At 38.6% G+C, this 13,233-nt stretch overlaps 4 protein-coding genes across 4 annotated transcripts; 2 read left to right on the forward strand and 2 right to left on the reverse strand.

Moving 5' to 3' along the window:
• The first annotated feature begins 844 nt into the window (after window positions 1-844).
• Window positions 845-2,499, forward strand: LOC113351452 (pentatricopeptide repeat-containing protein At5g66520-like). The gene has a single exon (XM_026595436.1). It carries the CDS (start codon window positions 845-847, stop codon window positions 2,462-2,464), a length of 1,620 nt encoding a protein of 539 aa, XP_026451221.1. The 3' UTR covers window positions 2,465-2,499.
• Window positions 2,500-2,599: 100 nt separating this feature from the next.
• LOC113302513 (pentatricopeptide repeat-containing protein At5g48910-like) lies at window positions 2,600-4,942 on the forward strand. The gene has a single exon (XM_026551434.1). It carries the CDS (start codon window positions 2,678-2,680, stop codon window positions 4,730-4,732), a length of 2,055 nt encoding a protein of 684 aa, XP_026407219.1. The 5' UTR covers window positions 2,600-2,677; the 3' UTR covers window positions 4,733-4,942.
• On the reverse strand, window positions 4,919-6,204 carry LOC113302523 (chlorophyll a-b binding protein 5, chloroplastic-like). The gene is made up of 2 exons (XM_026551441.1): window positions 5,884-6,204; window positions 4,919-5,736 (listed from the first exon to the last, which is right to left on the reverse strand). The coding sequence occupies exons 1-2, from the start codon at window positions 6,027-6,029 to the stop codon at window positions 5,085-5,087; spliced, it is 798 nt and encodes a 265-aa protein (XP_026407226.1). The 5' UTR covers window positions 6,030-6,204; the 3' UTR covers window positions 4,919-5,084.
• Window positions 6,205-8,102: 1,898 nt separating this feature from the next.
• LOC113302531 (chlorophyll a-b binding protein 5, chloroplastic-like) lies at window positions 8,103-12,190 on the reverse strand. Its single transcript, XM_026551450.1, has 4 exons — window positions 11,959-12,190; window positions 11,211-11,858; window positions 10,239-10,246; window positions 8,103-8,624 (listed from the first exon to the last, which is right to left on the reverse strand). Exons 1-4 carry the CDS (start codon window positions 12,102-12,104, stop codon window positions 8,224-8,226), a joined length of 1,203 nt encoding a protein of 400 aa, XP_026407235.1. The 5' UTR covers window positions 12,105-12,190; the 3' UTR covers window positions 8,103-8,223.
• Window positions 12,191-13,233: the final 1,043 nt, after the last annotated feature.

A 13,233-nucleotide genomic window follows, 5' to 3' on the forward strand; every position in this document is an offset into this window, starting at 1 on the left:
GTGAGTTGGAAAAGGTTTGTATCCTTATATTTTGTTTAACGATGACTGTTTAAAGCTGAAGATGATGGGGGTCTTTTGTCTGATGTTGAAAAGTTGTTTGATCTCTTCTTTTTTTTTTTCTTAAATTTTTTTTTTGGCTCTTTTTGGAAGGATGATATGGAGGTGAAAAAGGAGGATGTGGGAGAAGATGAAGATGATAATGATGAAAACAAGATATTGTGGTGGGTCTCGATGGAGGATATGGAAGTGTTGGAAGGTGGAATGGAAGAAGCATGATTAAAAAGTCTTGAACGAAGGGAAGGGTTGTGGGAGATTGTGTTGCTCTTCAGGCGTGATGGAGAATGATGACAGGAGTGATAATTTCTCTGGTTGTGGTAGTGGTTCTTTGGCTGGTTTACACGGTGGTTGTTTCTCTATTGGTCACTAAATCAAACAGTACAAAAAAAGAGTGGTGATAGTAGGTTGATTGTAACGATATTGGAGCTTAGATGAAACAAAATTCCAGGAATTCAAGCCTAAACTTTTTCAAATTTCAGGAATTCGAACCTAGTTTTTTTGGTTGCAAGAATAGCAACCAGACATGAAATGATTCCAACACTCCGAATATGTTGATTGATTTCTAGAACTTTAATATTGTGCAAGAACCAGAAGATTTAGGTAATATGTGAATTCTGGTTATCTTGACTTTTGATCAACGCGACTGCCAGTCTTGACTCCATTTTTACTCGCATTATACATGTACAGTTCTTTAGAGAAAATCAAATTGGGCAGGGACAGCTCTCTTCTACACCAAAATTTTTATTTTCACCGCCAATTGAATTCAATAGTTTGAAACACCTGAGAAATGCGCTCACTTAACCATGCGACTCTCATCTTTGCTTCTAAGCTCTTCCACTCAACCAAGTCCATAGAGCAAAAAACAATATTTCTTCTCCATAATTCAACTAAACTCAATCATCTTCTCCAAATCCATGCTTTTACCATCAAAACCTCCCTTGATCAAAGCAATTTTATACTAGCCAAATTCTTGGGTCAATTGTTTTCGTGTTCTTCATTCAAAAATTTACCCTACGCACGTTCCTTATTCGACCGTATTCCTTCACCTGATACTTTCATATGGAACTCGATGATCCGAGCTTACTTAAATGCCCAAAACCCTCGAGAATCTACATCTCTTTTTTTCCAAATGCGGATCCGGGAAGACATTGTTGTTGATAGTTTTAGTCTTTCGCTTGTTCTTCAAGCTTGTGGAAGATCAGTAAATGATAGAGATGGTAAAAGGATACATACTCATGTCTGGAAACTTGGGTTTCTTTCAGATTTGTTTGTGCAGACTGCTCTTATTGAAATGTATGCAAAATGTGGTACATTGGATATTGCAGAGGAAGTGCTAAATGAAATGTGTGAACCGGATTTAGTTTCTTATAATGTTATGTTAGCTGAGTATGTTCGGGTTGGTGAGATTGAATCAGCTCGGTGTTTGTTTGATAAAATGCCTGAAAAGGATTTGGTTTCATGGAACACATTGATTCATGGGTTCACTGCAGCTGGAATTATAGGGGATGCAAGACAATTGTTTGTTACAAAGAGAGAATCTAATGAAGCACTGAGGTTGTTTCATGAAATGCAGTTAGCCAATGTAAAACCTGATAAAGTTACCATGGTTTGTGTACTGTCAGCTTGTGGCGAACTGGGTGCATTAAACATGGGTAAAATGATTCATGAATATATTAAACGAAACTATATCGAGGTTGATCTGAAACTTGGGACTTCTTTAGTTGATATGTATGCAAAATGTGGAGATATTGCAAATTCTCTCGAAGTGTTTAATAAGATGGGTTTAAAGGATGTCTTAACTTGGAGTGCGATGATTATAGGACTTGCAAACCATGGATTTGCAGAGCTTTCTCTTGATCATTTCTCCAAGATGATATCAGAGGGGTTTAAACCCAATGGTGTTACGTTTGTAGGAGTTTTAAGCGCATGTAGCCATGCTGGTTTAGTTGATATGGGATGGAAATATTTCCGATCCATGAGCGATATCCATCGAATTGAACCCAAGATTGAACATTATGGATGCATGGTTGATCTTTTAGGTCGAGCAGGATGCCTCAAAGAGGCAAGAGAGCTCATTAGAAGTATGCCATTTTCACCAGATGCTGTTGTTTGGAGGGCGCTTCTTGGTGGTTGTAGAATCTACAAGAATATACAATTAGCTGAAGAAGCTGCTGCCAATCTTCTGCAACTAGAACCTCAAGTAGATGAAAATTACATTCTCTTATCAAATGTATATTCCGAAGCCAAGAACTGGGACAAGGTAATTAACACAAGAAAGATGATGAAAGGTGGGAACATTCAGAAACTTGCCCCCGGAAGTAGTTCAATAGAAGTTGACAATGGTGTATATGAATTCATTGCAGATGATGAATCACACCCGAAATCAACTAAACATTGGCATACATGAGCCAACAAAATCTTCATTTCTACTAGACATGGGTTATTAGAATGCGCCGGCCTAAAGACTCCATATAACGGCGAGGATCTGCCGGCCGTTTCTCGCCCCCGCAAGCATCTCTCATTACAAGTGGGTCCCACTGATCATCTTCAGCCATTAATTCTCGTATATATTATATGTCTCAGTTGTTTCTTTCTTAGAATCCCAGTAGTGAGCTGAAAAATGCTGAAGGTTTCAACTTTCCACTCCTTTCAACCATACATTCCTCATGAAACCCATCTTTCTCTTCTTCAAACCTGCAAAACCCATAAAGAACCGAAACAAATTCATGCATCCACGATCAAAACGGGTATATTCAACCACATTACAATAGCTTCTCGAATTTTAGCCTTTTATTCTGACCCGAAAATTGGAAACCTTGAGTATGCTAGATCAGTTTTTGATCAAATTGAAGAACCCAATTCATTTACTTGGAACACCATTATTAAGTGTTATTTAGAGAATCATCATTCTAATGATGCAATTCTTATGTTTTGTGAATTGCTTCGTGAATCGTCCGTAAGCCCAGATAATTTCACATTGCCTTCTGTTATCAAAGGATGTGCTCGATTATGTGCACTTGAGGAAGGAAAACAGGTACATGGGTTAAGTTTGAAAACTGGGTTTCAATCTGATTTATATGTACAAAGTAGTGTTGTTAGTTTGTATTCTAAATGCTTAGATATTGTTTCGGCTCGAAAAGTGTTTGATAGAATGGAGAATGCAGATATGATTTCTTGGAATTCTTTAATTGATGGGTGTGTGAAATGTGGAGAAATTGAACTTGCTCAGAAGTTGTTCGATGAAATGCCAGAGAAGGATTCATTTTCTTGGACTGTTCTAATTGATGGGTACTCAAAATGTGGCAAGGTTGACATTGCTCGTGATGTTTTTGATAAGATGCCGAATAGGAATTTGGTTTCCTGGAATGCGATGATTAATGGGTACATGAAGTCTGGTGATTTTGTGTCTGCTCAACAACTATTCGACTCGATGACAAAAAGAAATATCATCACATGGAATACATTAATTTCTGGATATGAACGAAATGAACGGTTTATCTTAGCTCTGGAGGCTTTTGAGACTATGCTTGAAGAGGGTCTAACTTCGACTAATTCAACGTTGGTCAGTGTTCTTTCTGCTGTTTCAGGTTTAGCACTTCTTGAAAAGGGGAATTGGATTCACTCATATTTGGTCAGAAATGGGTTGAAAATAGATGGTGTTCTTGGAACTGCACTTATAGAAATGTACTCCAAGTGTGGCAGTATTGATAGTGCTTTGGGTGTCTTTCAAGCAATACCGAAGAGGAGATTAGGGCATTGGACTGCTATGATTGTAGGGTTAGGAATGCATGGTATGGCAGTTGAAGCTCTTAAACTGTTCAGAAAAATGCAGAGACTCCAAATGAAACCTAATTCCATAACTTTCATTGGGTTACTAAATGCTTGTAGTCATGCCGGTATGGTTAATCAAGGTCGTCAGATTTTCAGTATTATGGAAGAAGAATATGGGATAGAACCTACTATTGAACACTATGGATGCTTGGTAGACCTCTTATGCCGAGCAGGGCACCTAGAAGAGGCGAAGAACGTCATAGAAAATATGCCCATCAGGGCAAATGCAGTAATTTGGATGAGTCTTCTGAGTGGTAGTAGGAACCACAGCAATGTTGAGATCGGTGAATGTGCCGCCAAGCATGTTATCGAGATGGCTCCAAAAACAGTTGGATGCTATGTTCTTCTCTCTAACATATATGCCACAGTTGGTAGATGGAACGAGGTCTCGAAAGTGAGAGAAATGATGAAGAATATTGGAATAAGAAAAGACCCAGGATGCAGTTTGATCGAACACAATGATGTTTTTCATGAGTTCGTTGTTGCTGATAGTTCACATCATCAAAAAGAGGAGATCTATTCTAAGTTAAGCGAGATGGACGACAGATTGAGATCTGCCGGGTACATTCCTGACCTAACTCAAGTCTTGGTGTGCGTTGAAGGGCAGAAGGAGAAGGAAGCTGAATTGGCTAACCATAGCGAGAGATTCGCTATTGCTTTTGGGCTTATCAATGTGAAACCAGGAAAACCTATTCGGATTGTGAAGAACCTTCGAGTCTGTAATGATTGCCACTCTGTTACTAAATTACTCTCAGCCATATATGATCGTGAAATTATTGTGAGGGATAATAGCAGATACCATCATTTCAGAAAGGGGACTTGCTCATGCAAAGACTATTGGTGACTGAATGGCTGCGGAGGTACCTAGTAGCAGGTACTATCCTTTGCGCTTTTTCTTTTACATTTTGAAGGTTATATGGTCTTTGTAGAGAAATGTTAAAACTTAATTTTCAGAATTTTGTTGTAGGATTGTAACAATAAACACGAGTACTTTCTAAGAATATTTGCATGGCCAACTATGGCAAAGCAATAAAAACAAAATATTTGATTTTTCGTGCAAGTTTTATAAACACGAATGTGCAACTTAATTAAGAACAAAATAAGAATAGATCAATTTTAGTTACAAATACAAATTACCATATACACACAACTACAGAAGACTTAGCAAGCCTTATACACCCCAGAAAGTATAACATTCATTTTCCAGGAGAAAAGTTAGTAGCATAAGCCCATGCATTGTTTGCAACAGGATCGGCAACATGGTCATAAAGGTTTTCAATTGGACCCTTTCCTGTAACAATAGCCTGAACAAAATACCCAAACATGGAGAACATAGCAAGTCTTCCATTCTTGATCTCCTTTACCTTCAATTCAGAAAAGGACTCTGGGTCATCAGCTAACCCTAGAGGGTCAAAAGATCCACCGGGGTAAAGTTTGTCTAGTCCTTCTCCAAGTGGACCACCACCAACTCTGTATCCCTCAACAAACCCCATTAGAACAACTTGAGTAGCCCAGATTGCAAGGATGCTTTGGGCATGTACCAAGTTGCGGTTTCCAAGGTAGTCCAAACCTCCCTCGGAGAAGATCTGTGACCCGGCTTTGAACCATACCGCCTCACCAAAGTTGATACCGTTCTTTGAGAGAATCTCAGGGAAGAGACAACCTAGGGCACCCAACATGCCCCATCTGCAGTGGATCACTTCGAGCTCACGGTTCTTAGCAAATGTTTCTGGGTCAGCTGATAACCCGGCTGTGTCCCAACCATAGTCACCAGGGAATTCACCAGTGAGGTATGATGGGGTTTTCTCCGAGAATGGGCCTAAGTACTTAGGTCTATCAGGACCATACCTGTTTTTTTTAAGTCAGATCATGTGATTAGATTCCAATTAGAAAAACCAGATAGTCTACTGAACGAGAATTCATGTTATAAACAATGCAAACTGAATTACAAATAGGATAACTTGACAAAATGAATAATTAAACTTGTATAACTACCACATGCTTTGTTGAATGCTTTTCACGGTACGACGCATGGAGATGCGACCACCGTCAATGTTTCCGACCCTGCGGATGAGCTCATTCTGCTGCTTCAAAGCAGTTTGACCAGCAATTGCGGAGCGTTGGATTGCAGATGTAGCCATGTTATTTAGGGCTTCTCTGTTACTCTACCTGTTCCTTTTTTTCGAATTTTAGAGTATGAATTGCTGAATTAAAGAGAAAGACTAGAAAGGTATTAAGTAGAAGAAGGGGGAGATAGCGTGGATGAGGAAATTTCCATGTCAGCAGCTCTCTATTGGCTCTCTAATCTGAGTCTAGATATCCAGTCAGTTCTGTTTGAGGTAAAATCCATACTATAGGTTATGGTTCTGCCAGCTCTCTATTGGCTCTCATTTTAAGTCTAGATATCCAGTCAGTTTTGTTTGAGGTAAGATCCATACTATAGGTTATGGTTCTGCCATGTGGAATTTTGAGATCTCGTGATGGGTCCACAAATTCGCTGTCATTTTATATCTCAGCAAAAACAAGAATCTGAGGCACTGAATAGAAAATATACTAACTTTAGTTGGTGTCCGAGGAACTTCACTTGCGGAAATGTATACTCATGGTGTGGGGCTCATAAAGTAAGTTGTCTGCTTCCTATGCCCAAAGAAGAAATTAGGAAAAATGAATTCTTAGGGTGGAAAGAATGGTGTGGCTTATCAAGCTCTTGAACTGCGCAATATTTTGCAGACATTCCAAATGAAATCTTTCAACTTGTTGGGTTACCAAATGCATGTAGTCATGCTTTTGTGGTAAAGGTGGTTGTTAAGTTTTCATAGTTATGAAAATCAATATTGGCTAGAGCAAACTACTAAAACACTATTGTTGGTTGCTTGACCTTTCTATGTTGATCTGGTAATATTTCAGAGGGTATATAACATCACAACAAATGCTTGTCAAACCAAGTTAATAAATTGGATTAGTAATTTTACGAACTATAGTGATATTAAGATCTGTAACTTTTATGTCTGTAAAACAGGTAGAAACTCGTTTCTGGCTCGTTTTTGAATTCTGAGACTTTTGAAGTAATTAAACAAGCTTTAAGTTTGGGGTGTAACCTCAAACATCTCGTGAGTAGCCCATAATTTATCCGTTTGAGTTCCTCTTAATTTTAGCTCCTACAGTTATTTTTAACGTTTCATATATGTTAGTGGTTTTGAACTAGATGACATCTAGAAAATCACAAAACATCACTATCATGTTTAGATACTTTTATTAATCTGTTTCACAAAGAAGGTTAGTATGTTGCTCGTTGTAAATATGAACCAAGTAAAACACCACTTAAGCATTAGGCACGTAGCTTGAGCTTGTTACATAAACAAGCGAAGACGAGCTTGAATTTTTCAAGCCAATATTAAACTTGATTTCCTAAGCTCAATGAACCAAGCCAAATCCTAGCTCTTCAGTACTCAGCTTGTGTAATTAAACCCCAAGGTAATGGTGAGGCTAAGCACACTAAACCGGTGTCTTCACAAACAGTTGGATGTCATGTTTTTCTCTCTAACTTACATGCATCAGCTTGTAAAGTGATCAACCTCTCAAAGATGAGAGAACTATTAATAAATGTTGGAGTTAGAAAAGTTCTAGGCTGCGTTTGATTGAGCTGACAGTTTTTGCCGGGAGTTGTTATCAGCAATTGTTTACATATACTACACAATGACGGTTTACTTTAATTCAAGTATTTTCTTTCTTTATTAATGGAGAGTAGGAAATTGAAGCTGAATTTGCTGAACACAACAAGATCTTTGCTGATGTTTTTGTACCCAATGTAAAACCAGTAAGACTCGGTCAGATAACGAAGAACCTTTGAGTTTATAATAGCTGCATCTCTGTTAGTAAACTCCTTGCAGGAACGGATAATAGCAGAATCATCATTTCAGGAGCTGTTACTTTTTGTGCAATGACTATTGGTGATTGAACTAGGTCACAGGGGCAAGCCTAGTTGCAGGTATTATTCTTTTCTTTTCCATGCTCTCTCAACTTGAAAGATTATGTTACTCTTAAAGGAACATAAAAACGAAATTTTCTTGCATCACTTCAGCATCCATTCATCCGCAGTTATATGAAAGAAAATTCTTTTGCCCACCCATTTGCATATATATCTATTATTTTATCAACAGAAACACTAGAAATTCGACAACAGCTCTCCTAGCATTCAGAAAACAGATACCAACTGAGTAACAGGAAAAATAGTTATATATATTCTAGCTACTAGAGAAGATTACAATGTACAGCCAAGGAACTACAGCAAACATAACAATTCTGAAGTAATGATACACCTAGAAAACGCTACATTCATTTTCCAGGAACAATGTTTGTAGCATAAGCCCATGCGTTGTTTGCAACAGGATCAGCAACATGGTCATAAAGGTTTTCAATAGGACCCTTTCCTGTAACAATAGCCTGAACAAAATACCCAAACATGGAGAACATAGCAAGTCTTCCATTCTTGATCTCCTTTACCTTCAATTCAGAAAAGGACTCTGGGTCATCAGCTAATCCTAGAGGGTCAAAAGATCCACCGGGGTAAAGTTTGTCTAGTCCTTCTCCAAGTGGACCACCACTAACTCTGTATCCCTCAACAAACCCCATTAGCACAACTTGAGTAGCCCAGATTGCAAGGATGCTTTGGGCATGTACTAAGTTAGGGTTTCCAGGGTAGTCCAAATCACCCTCGGAGAAGATCTGCGATCCAGCTTTGAACCATACCGCCTCACCAAAGTTGATACCGTTCTTTGAGAGAACCTCAAAAAAAGACACAACCTAGGGCACCCAACATGGCCCATCTGCAATGGATCACTTCGAGCTCACAGTTCTTAGCAAATGTTTCTGGGTCAGCTGATAACCCGGCTGTGTCCCAACCATAGTCACCAGGGAATTCACCAGTGAGGTACGATGGGGTTTGCTCTGAGAATGGGCCTAAGTACTTAGGTCTATCAGGACCATACCTGTTTAATAAGCCAGATCATGTATTTAACATCCAAGTAGAAAAATCAGATAGTTTACTAAATGGAAATTCATGTCATATAACCATGCAAACTAATTATATGTAAACTCAATTACTTACCACATGCTTTGTTAAATGCTTTTCACGGTACGGCGCATGGAGATGCGACCACCATCAATGTTCCCAGCCTTGCGGATGAACTCATTCTGCTGCTTCAAAGCTGTTTGACCAGCAATTGCAGACCGTTGAATTGCAGATGTGGCCATGATTATTTAGTGCTTCTTTGTTGTTCTTCCTATTCTTTGTTTTCAGTTTTAGAGTATGAGCTGATGAATTGAAGAGAAAGACCACAGAGTTATTATAGAAGAATTAGGAGAGTGTGGATGAGGAATTTTCCACATCAGCATCTCTCTATTGGCTCTCATCTTGAGTCTAGATATCCAGTCAATTTTGTTTGAGGGTAAGATTGATACTTTGGGCTATGGTTCATCCACCTGGATTTTTAAGATCTCCTTGTGCACCATTATGATTTTGTGGTCATTAAGTAACTCAGGAAAAACTATAAAGCAGGGCATTTTACAGAAAATGCAATACCTAGTATTAACTTCTTATAGTCAAGCCGGTGTGGCAGTTGCTTAAATTTTAAACTTACGTGAATGGATACAGTCTTAAACTACTAACTAAAATTACTGAACAGCATTATTGGTTGCTAGACCTATGTTCAGATTGGTGAATCACAGGGCTCTATTAAGCTCCATACTCTTTTCTGGGTAGTTTGAGGCTGACCTCAATGAAACAAGTCAAGCCTGAGCTTTGGAGTGTAAAACTCAAAAAGCTCGTGGTTAATCCCTGAGTCTCAAATAGTTCATTCTAGTTCAGCTCATTACTTTACTTTAATTTAGATCTTATAGGTTTCGTGTCTAACATACACACTATCAACGGGGTTTTAAATGTGGTATTATTGATTAAAATCACAAAGCATCATCTTTTAAAAATTTGACTCATGTTTAGGCATTTTAAACGATTTTTCTTTTAAATAGTCTTGTGAAGTTCAAATGTAACCTGTTGTAAATATAAATCAATGCCTAAGCTCTATTGAGCAAATGCCTTGAGCTCGTCACAAACAAGCTGAAGGCAATCCTAGTTCAATCATTCATCCAAGCTTAAACTGGTTTTTTTAAGCTCGATGTGAACCAAGCCAAATCTGAGCACTTCAATTTTCCATTTGTTTTCACTGCAGGTGTATGTGAGGCTAAGCACATGTTCGAAATCGATAAGAAAGAATTGTACTCCTTCCGTTTCACAAAGATAGTCCGCTTTGACTTTCTCAGAATATTAAGGAGACCATACTATTTTACTTGACTACCCTTAGTTACTTACCTATTTTATTTTAATAAAAATGCTAGTAATAAAGACTATCCAAAATTGTTGTGAGAATTATAAATACGAAATATAAAAGGAATATTTAAAAAATATCGAATTTATGAAGTATAAACCTTATAAGAAATTTATTTTTTAGAGTTAAATGTATATTTTCTTAAAAGGAATGAATGATATATTTGTTTCCTCAAATATACTAATTTCTTTAATATTTTAGATTGGGTCACGTTAAAAATGGATTTATGATTATAAAGAATTCAAGGATATATTAGAGAGTTCATTGAAAAAGTATGACACACAATTTTGAAACTGACGAAAAAGGAATAGAGGACGGTCTTTCAGAAACAGAGGGAGTATTTAATATTTCACTCTCTCTAACTTACATGCAGCAGCTGCTAAACTGGACATACCTCTTTAAGGTGAGAGAACTAAGAGAACTGATGTAGTTTGATTGGGTTCCTCCTGACCTGACTCTAATCGTGTTATGTGTTAGAGGGAAGTATGGGGAGCCTGAGTTTGCTAGCCCCGGCCAGAGGTATGAAGTAGCAGTTGCCACTCTGTTATTGAACTTCTCTTAGGGATTCACAATTGTGAAATCATTGTGAGGGGCAATAGCAGATTGGGCCATTTCTCAAACACAAGGACTATTGGTGATCGAGCTTAGTGAGAAAGAAACCCATTTACAGGTATTATTCTGTTTCTTTCCTTGCTCTTGCAAATTTGGATATTATTTAGTATTGTAGGAGGGATGTAAGAATTTTCCTGCAGCATTTAGTTTTGTTTGTTCTTTTGTCATCCCATTTGAGTAATTAAGTACTAGTATATCCTATGCAGCACAAAACACTAGAAATTTGATAACAACTGCTTACTATTCATAAACAATTTACACACAAATAACAACAGAAGACTTAACAAGCCTGAAACCTTGATACACCCTAGGAAAAATTACATTCATTTTCCAGGAGCAAAGTTAGTAGCGTAAGCCCATGCATTGTTTGCAACAGGATCGGCGATGTGGTCATAAAGGTTTTCAATTGGACCCTTTCCGGTAACAATAGCCTGAACGAAATACCCAAACATAGAGAACATAGCAAGTCTTCCATTCTTGATTTCCTTTACCTTCAATTCAGAGAATGACTCTGGGTCATCAGCTAATCCTAGAGGGTCAAAAGATCCACCGGGGTAAAGTTTGTCTAGTCCTTCTCCAAGTGGACCACCACCAACTCTGTATCCCTCCACAAACCCCATTAGCACAACCTGAGTAGCCCAGATTGCAAGAATGCTTTGGGCATGTACCAAGTTGGGGTTTCCAAGGTAGTCCAAACCTCCCTCGGAGAAGATCTGTGATCCAGCTTTGAACCATACTGCCTCGCCGAAGTTGATACCGTTCTTTGAGAGAACCTCAGGGAAGACGCATCCTAGGGCACCCAACATAGCCCACCTGCAGTGGATCACTTCGAGTTCGCGGTTCTTTGCAAATGTCTCTGGGTCAGCAGATAACCCGGCTGTGTCCCAACCGTAGTCACCTGGGAATTCACCAGTGAGGTAAGATGGGGTCTGTTCTGAGAATGGTCCCAAGTACTTGGGTCTGTCTGGTCCATACCTGTTTATTCAAAATTCCGAAAATGAGGGTCATATTACGATTTGAAAATATCAAAGTAGTATACTAAATTACATGCCTTAAAATGGAGTTGTGTAATTACCACATGCTTGATTGAATGCTTTTTACAGTGCGTCGCATGGAGATACGACCACCTTCGACATTGCCAACTTTGCGGATGAACTCATTTTGTTGCTTCAAAGCAGTTTGACCAGCGAATGCAGACCTTTGAATGGCAGAGGTGGCCATGACTCTCTTTTTCTAGTGCTTCTTTGTTGTTCACCTGTTCTTTGTTATGTTTTCTAGAGGATGAAGAAGCTGATGAAGTTAAGTAAAGGAGTAGAGAGGTATTAAATAGAGGAATAAGGAGATGTTGTGGATAGAGAAAATCTACACATCAGCATATTTTTATTGGTTCTCATCTTGAATTTAGATATTCAATCTGATTTCCATGGTAAGAGTTGAGAGTACTACTGGCTGCTGCTCTGCCAAATGGATTTTCAGAATCTGGCGGTTCATGTAAATCAGAAGATATTTCTTGTCAGTTTTGAAAGAATATGTGGTGGTGTAGTCTTTAGTCTTTACATATCACTCTCATCTCGAGTTGATCATGGACGGCTGAGATTTACTTAAACCACTCTTGAAATTGTTCAGGCACCCATATCTTCACAATGAAAACTAGAAGTTAGCTATCTGAAACAAAACAGTATCTCGGTAAAAAGTAAGGAGAAAGTTTGGCTCATATCAAAATAAATCAAATGCGTGACCTCTTGTCTTGACCAACAGGCTTTGTATGAAGAAGAGGACTTGGACAATGGTTAGAATTTTAAAAACAGAACTGCCTAGATGTGTAAATTTTGAATGATTTTTTAGGGAGCATCGTTTATTTGAGGGGACCATGGTTTTATTATGCCACCTTCCCTATAATGATAAGGGGTGTCATAAAACGTTGAAATGACTAATCTATCCTTAATCTAATTTAATTTAAAACCAACCTAATAACCACCTATATATATAACCACCACCACCTCGTCCCACCACCGCCGCCCACCACCGTTGATTACCACCACCACCACCTCTGATTATCACCACCATCAACCACCGATTACCACAACCACCACCACCGCCCACCACCGCCGATTACCACCACCACCACCACCTCCGATTATCACCACCACCAACCACCGATTACCACCTCCTCCCACCACCATCGCCACCGCCTATTTAAGAAATGTAACAACATCAATGCAATCACAATTAAGTTCGGTTACATAATAATTTTATCGAGTATAAAAGACGCCAGCCGCAACCTGATTCTGCCATGTGACCACTTTGGAGATATTTTCCAACAAACCCTTCACTTTAATTTGATTTTGAT

The sequence above is a fragment of the Papaver somniferum genome, chromosome 1 (assembly GCF_003573695.1).
Source record: "Papaver somniferum cultivar HN1 chromosome 1, ASM357369v1, whole genome shotgun sequence".
Classification (NCBI taxonomy): Eukaryota; Viridiplantae; Streptophyta; class Magnoliopsida; order Ranunculales; family Papaveraceae; genus Papaver; species Papaver somniferum.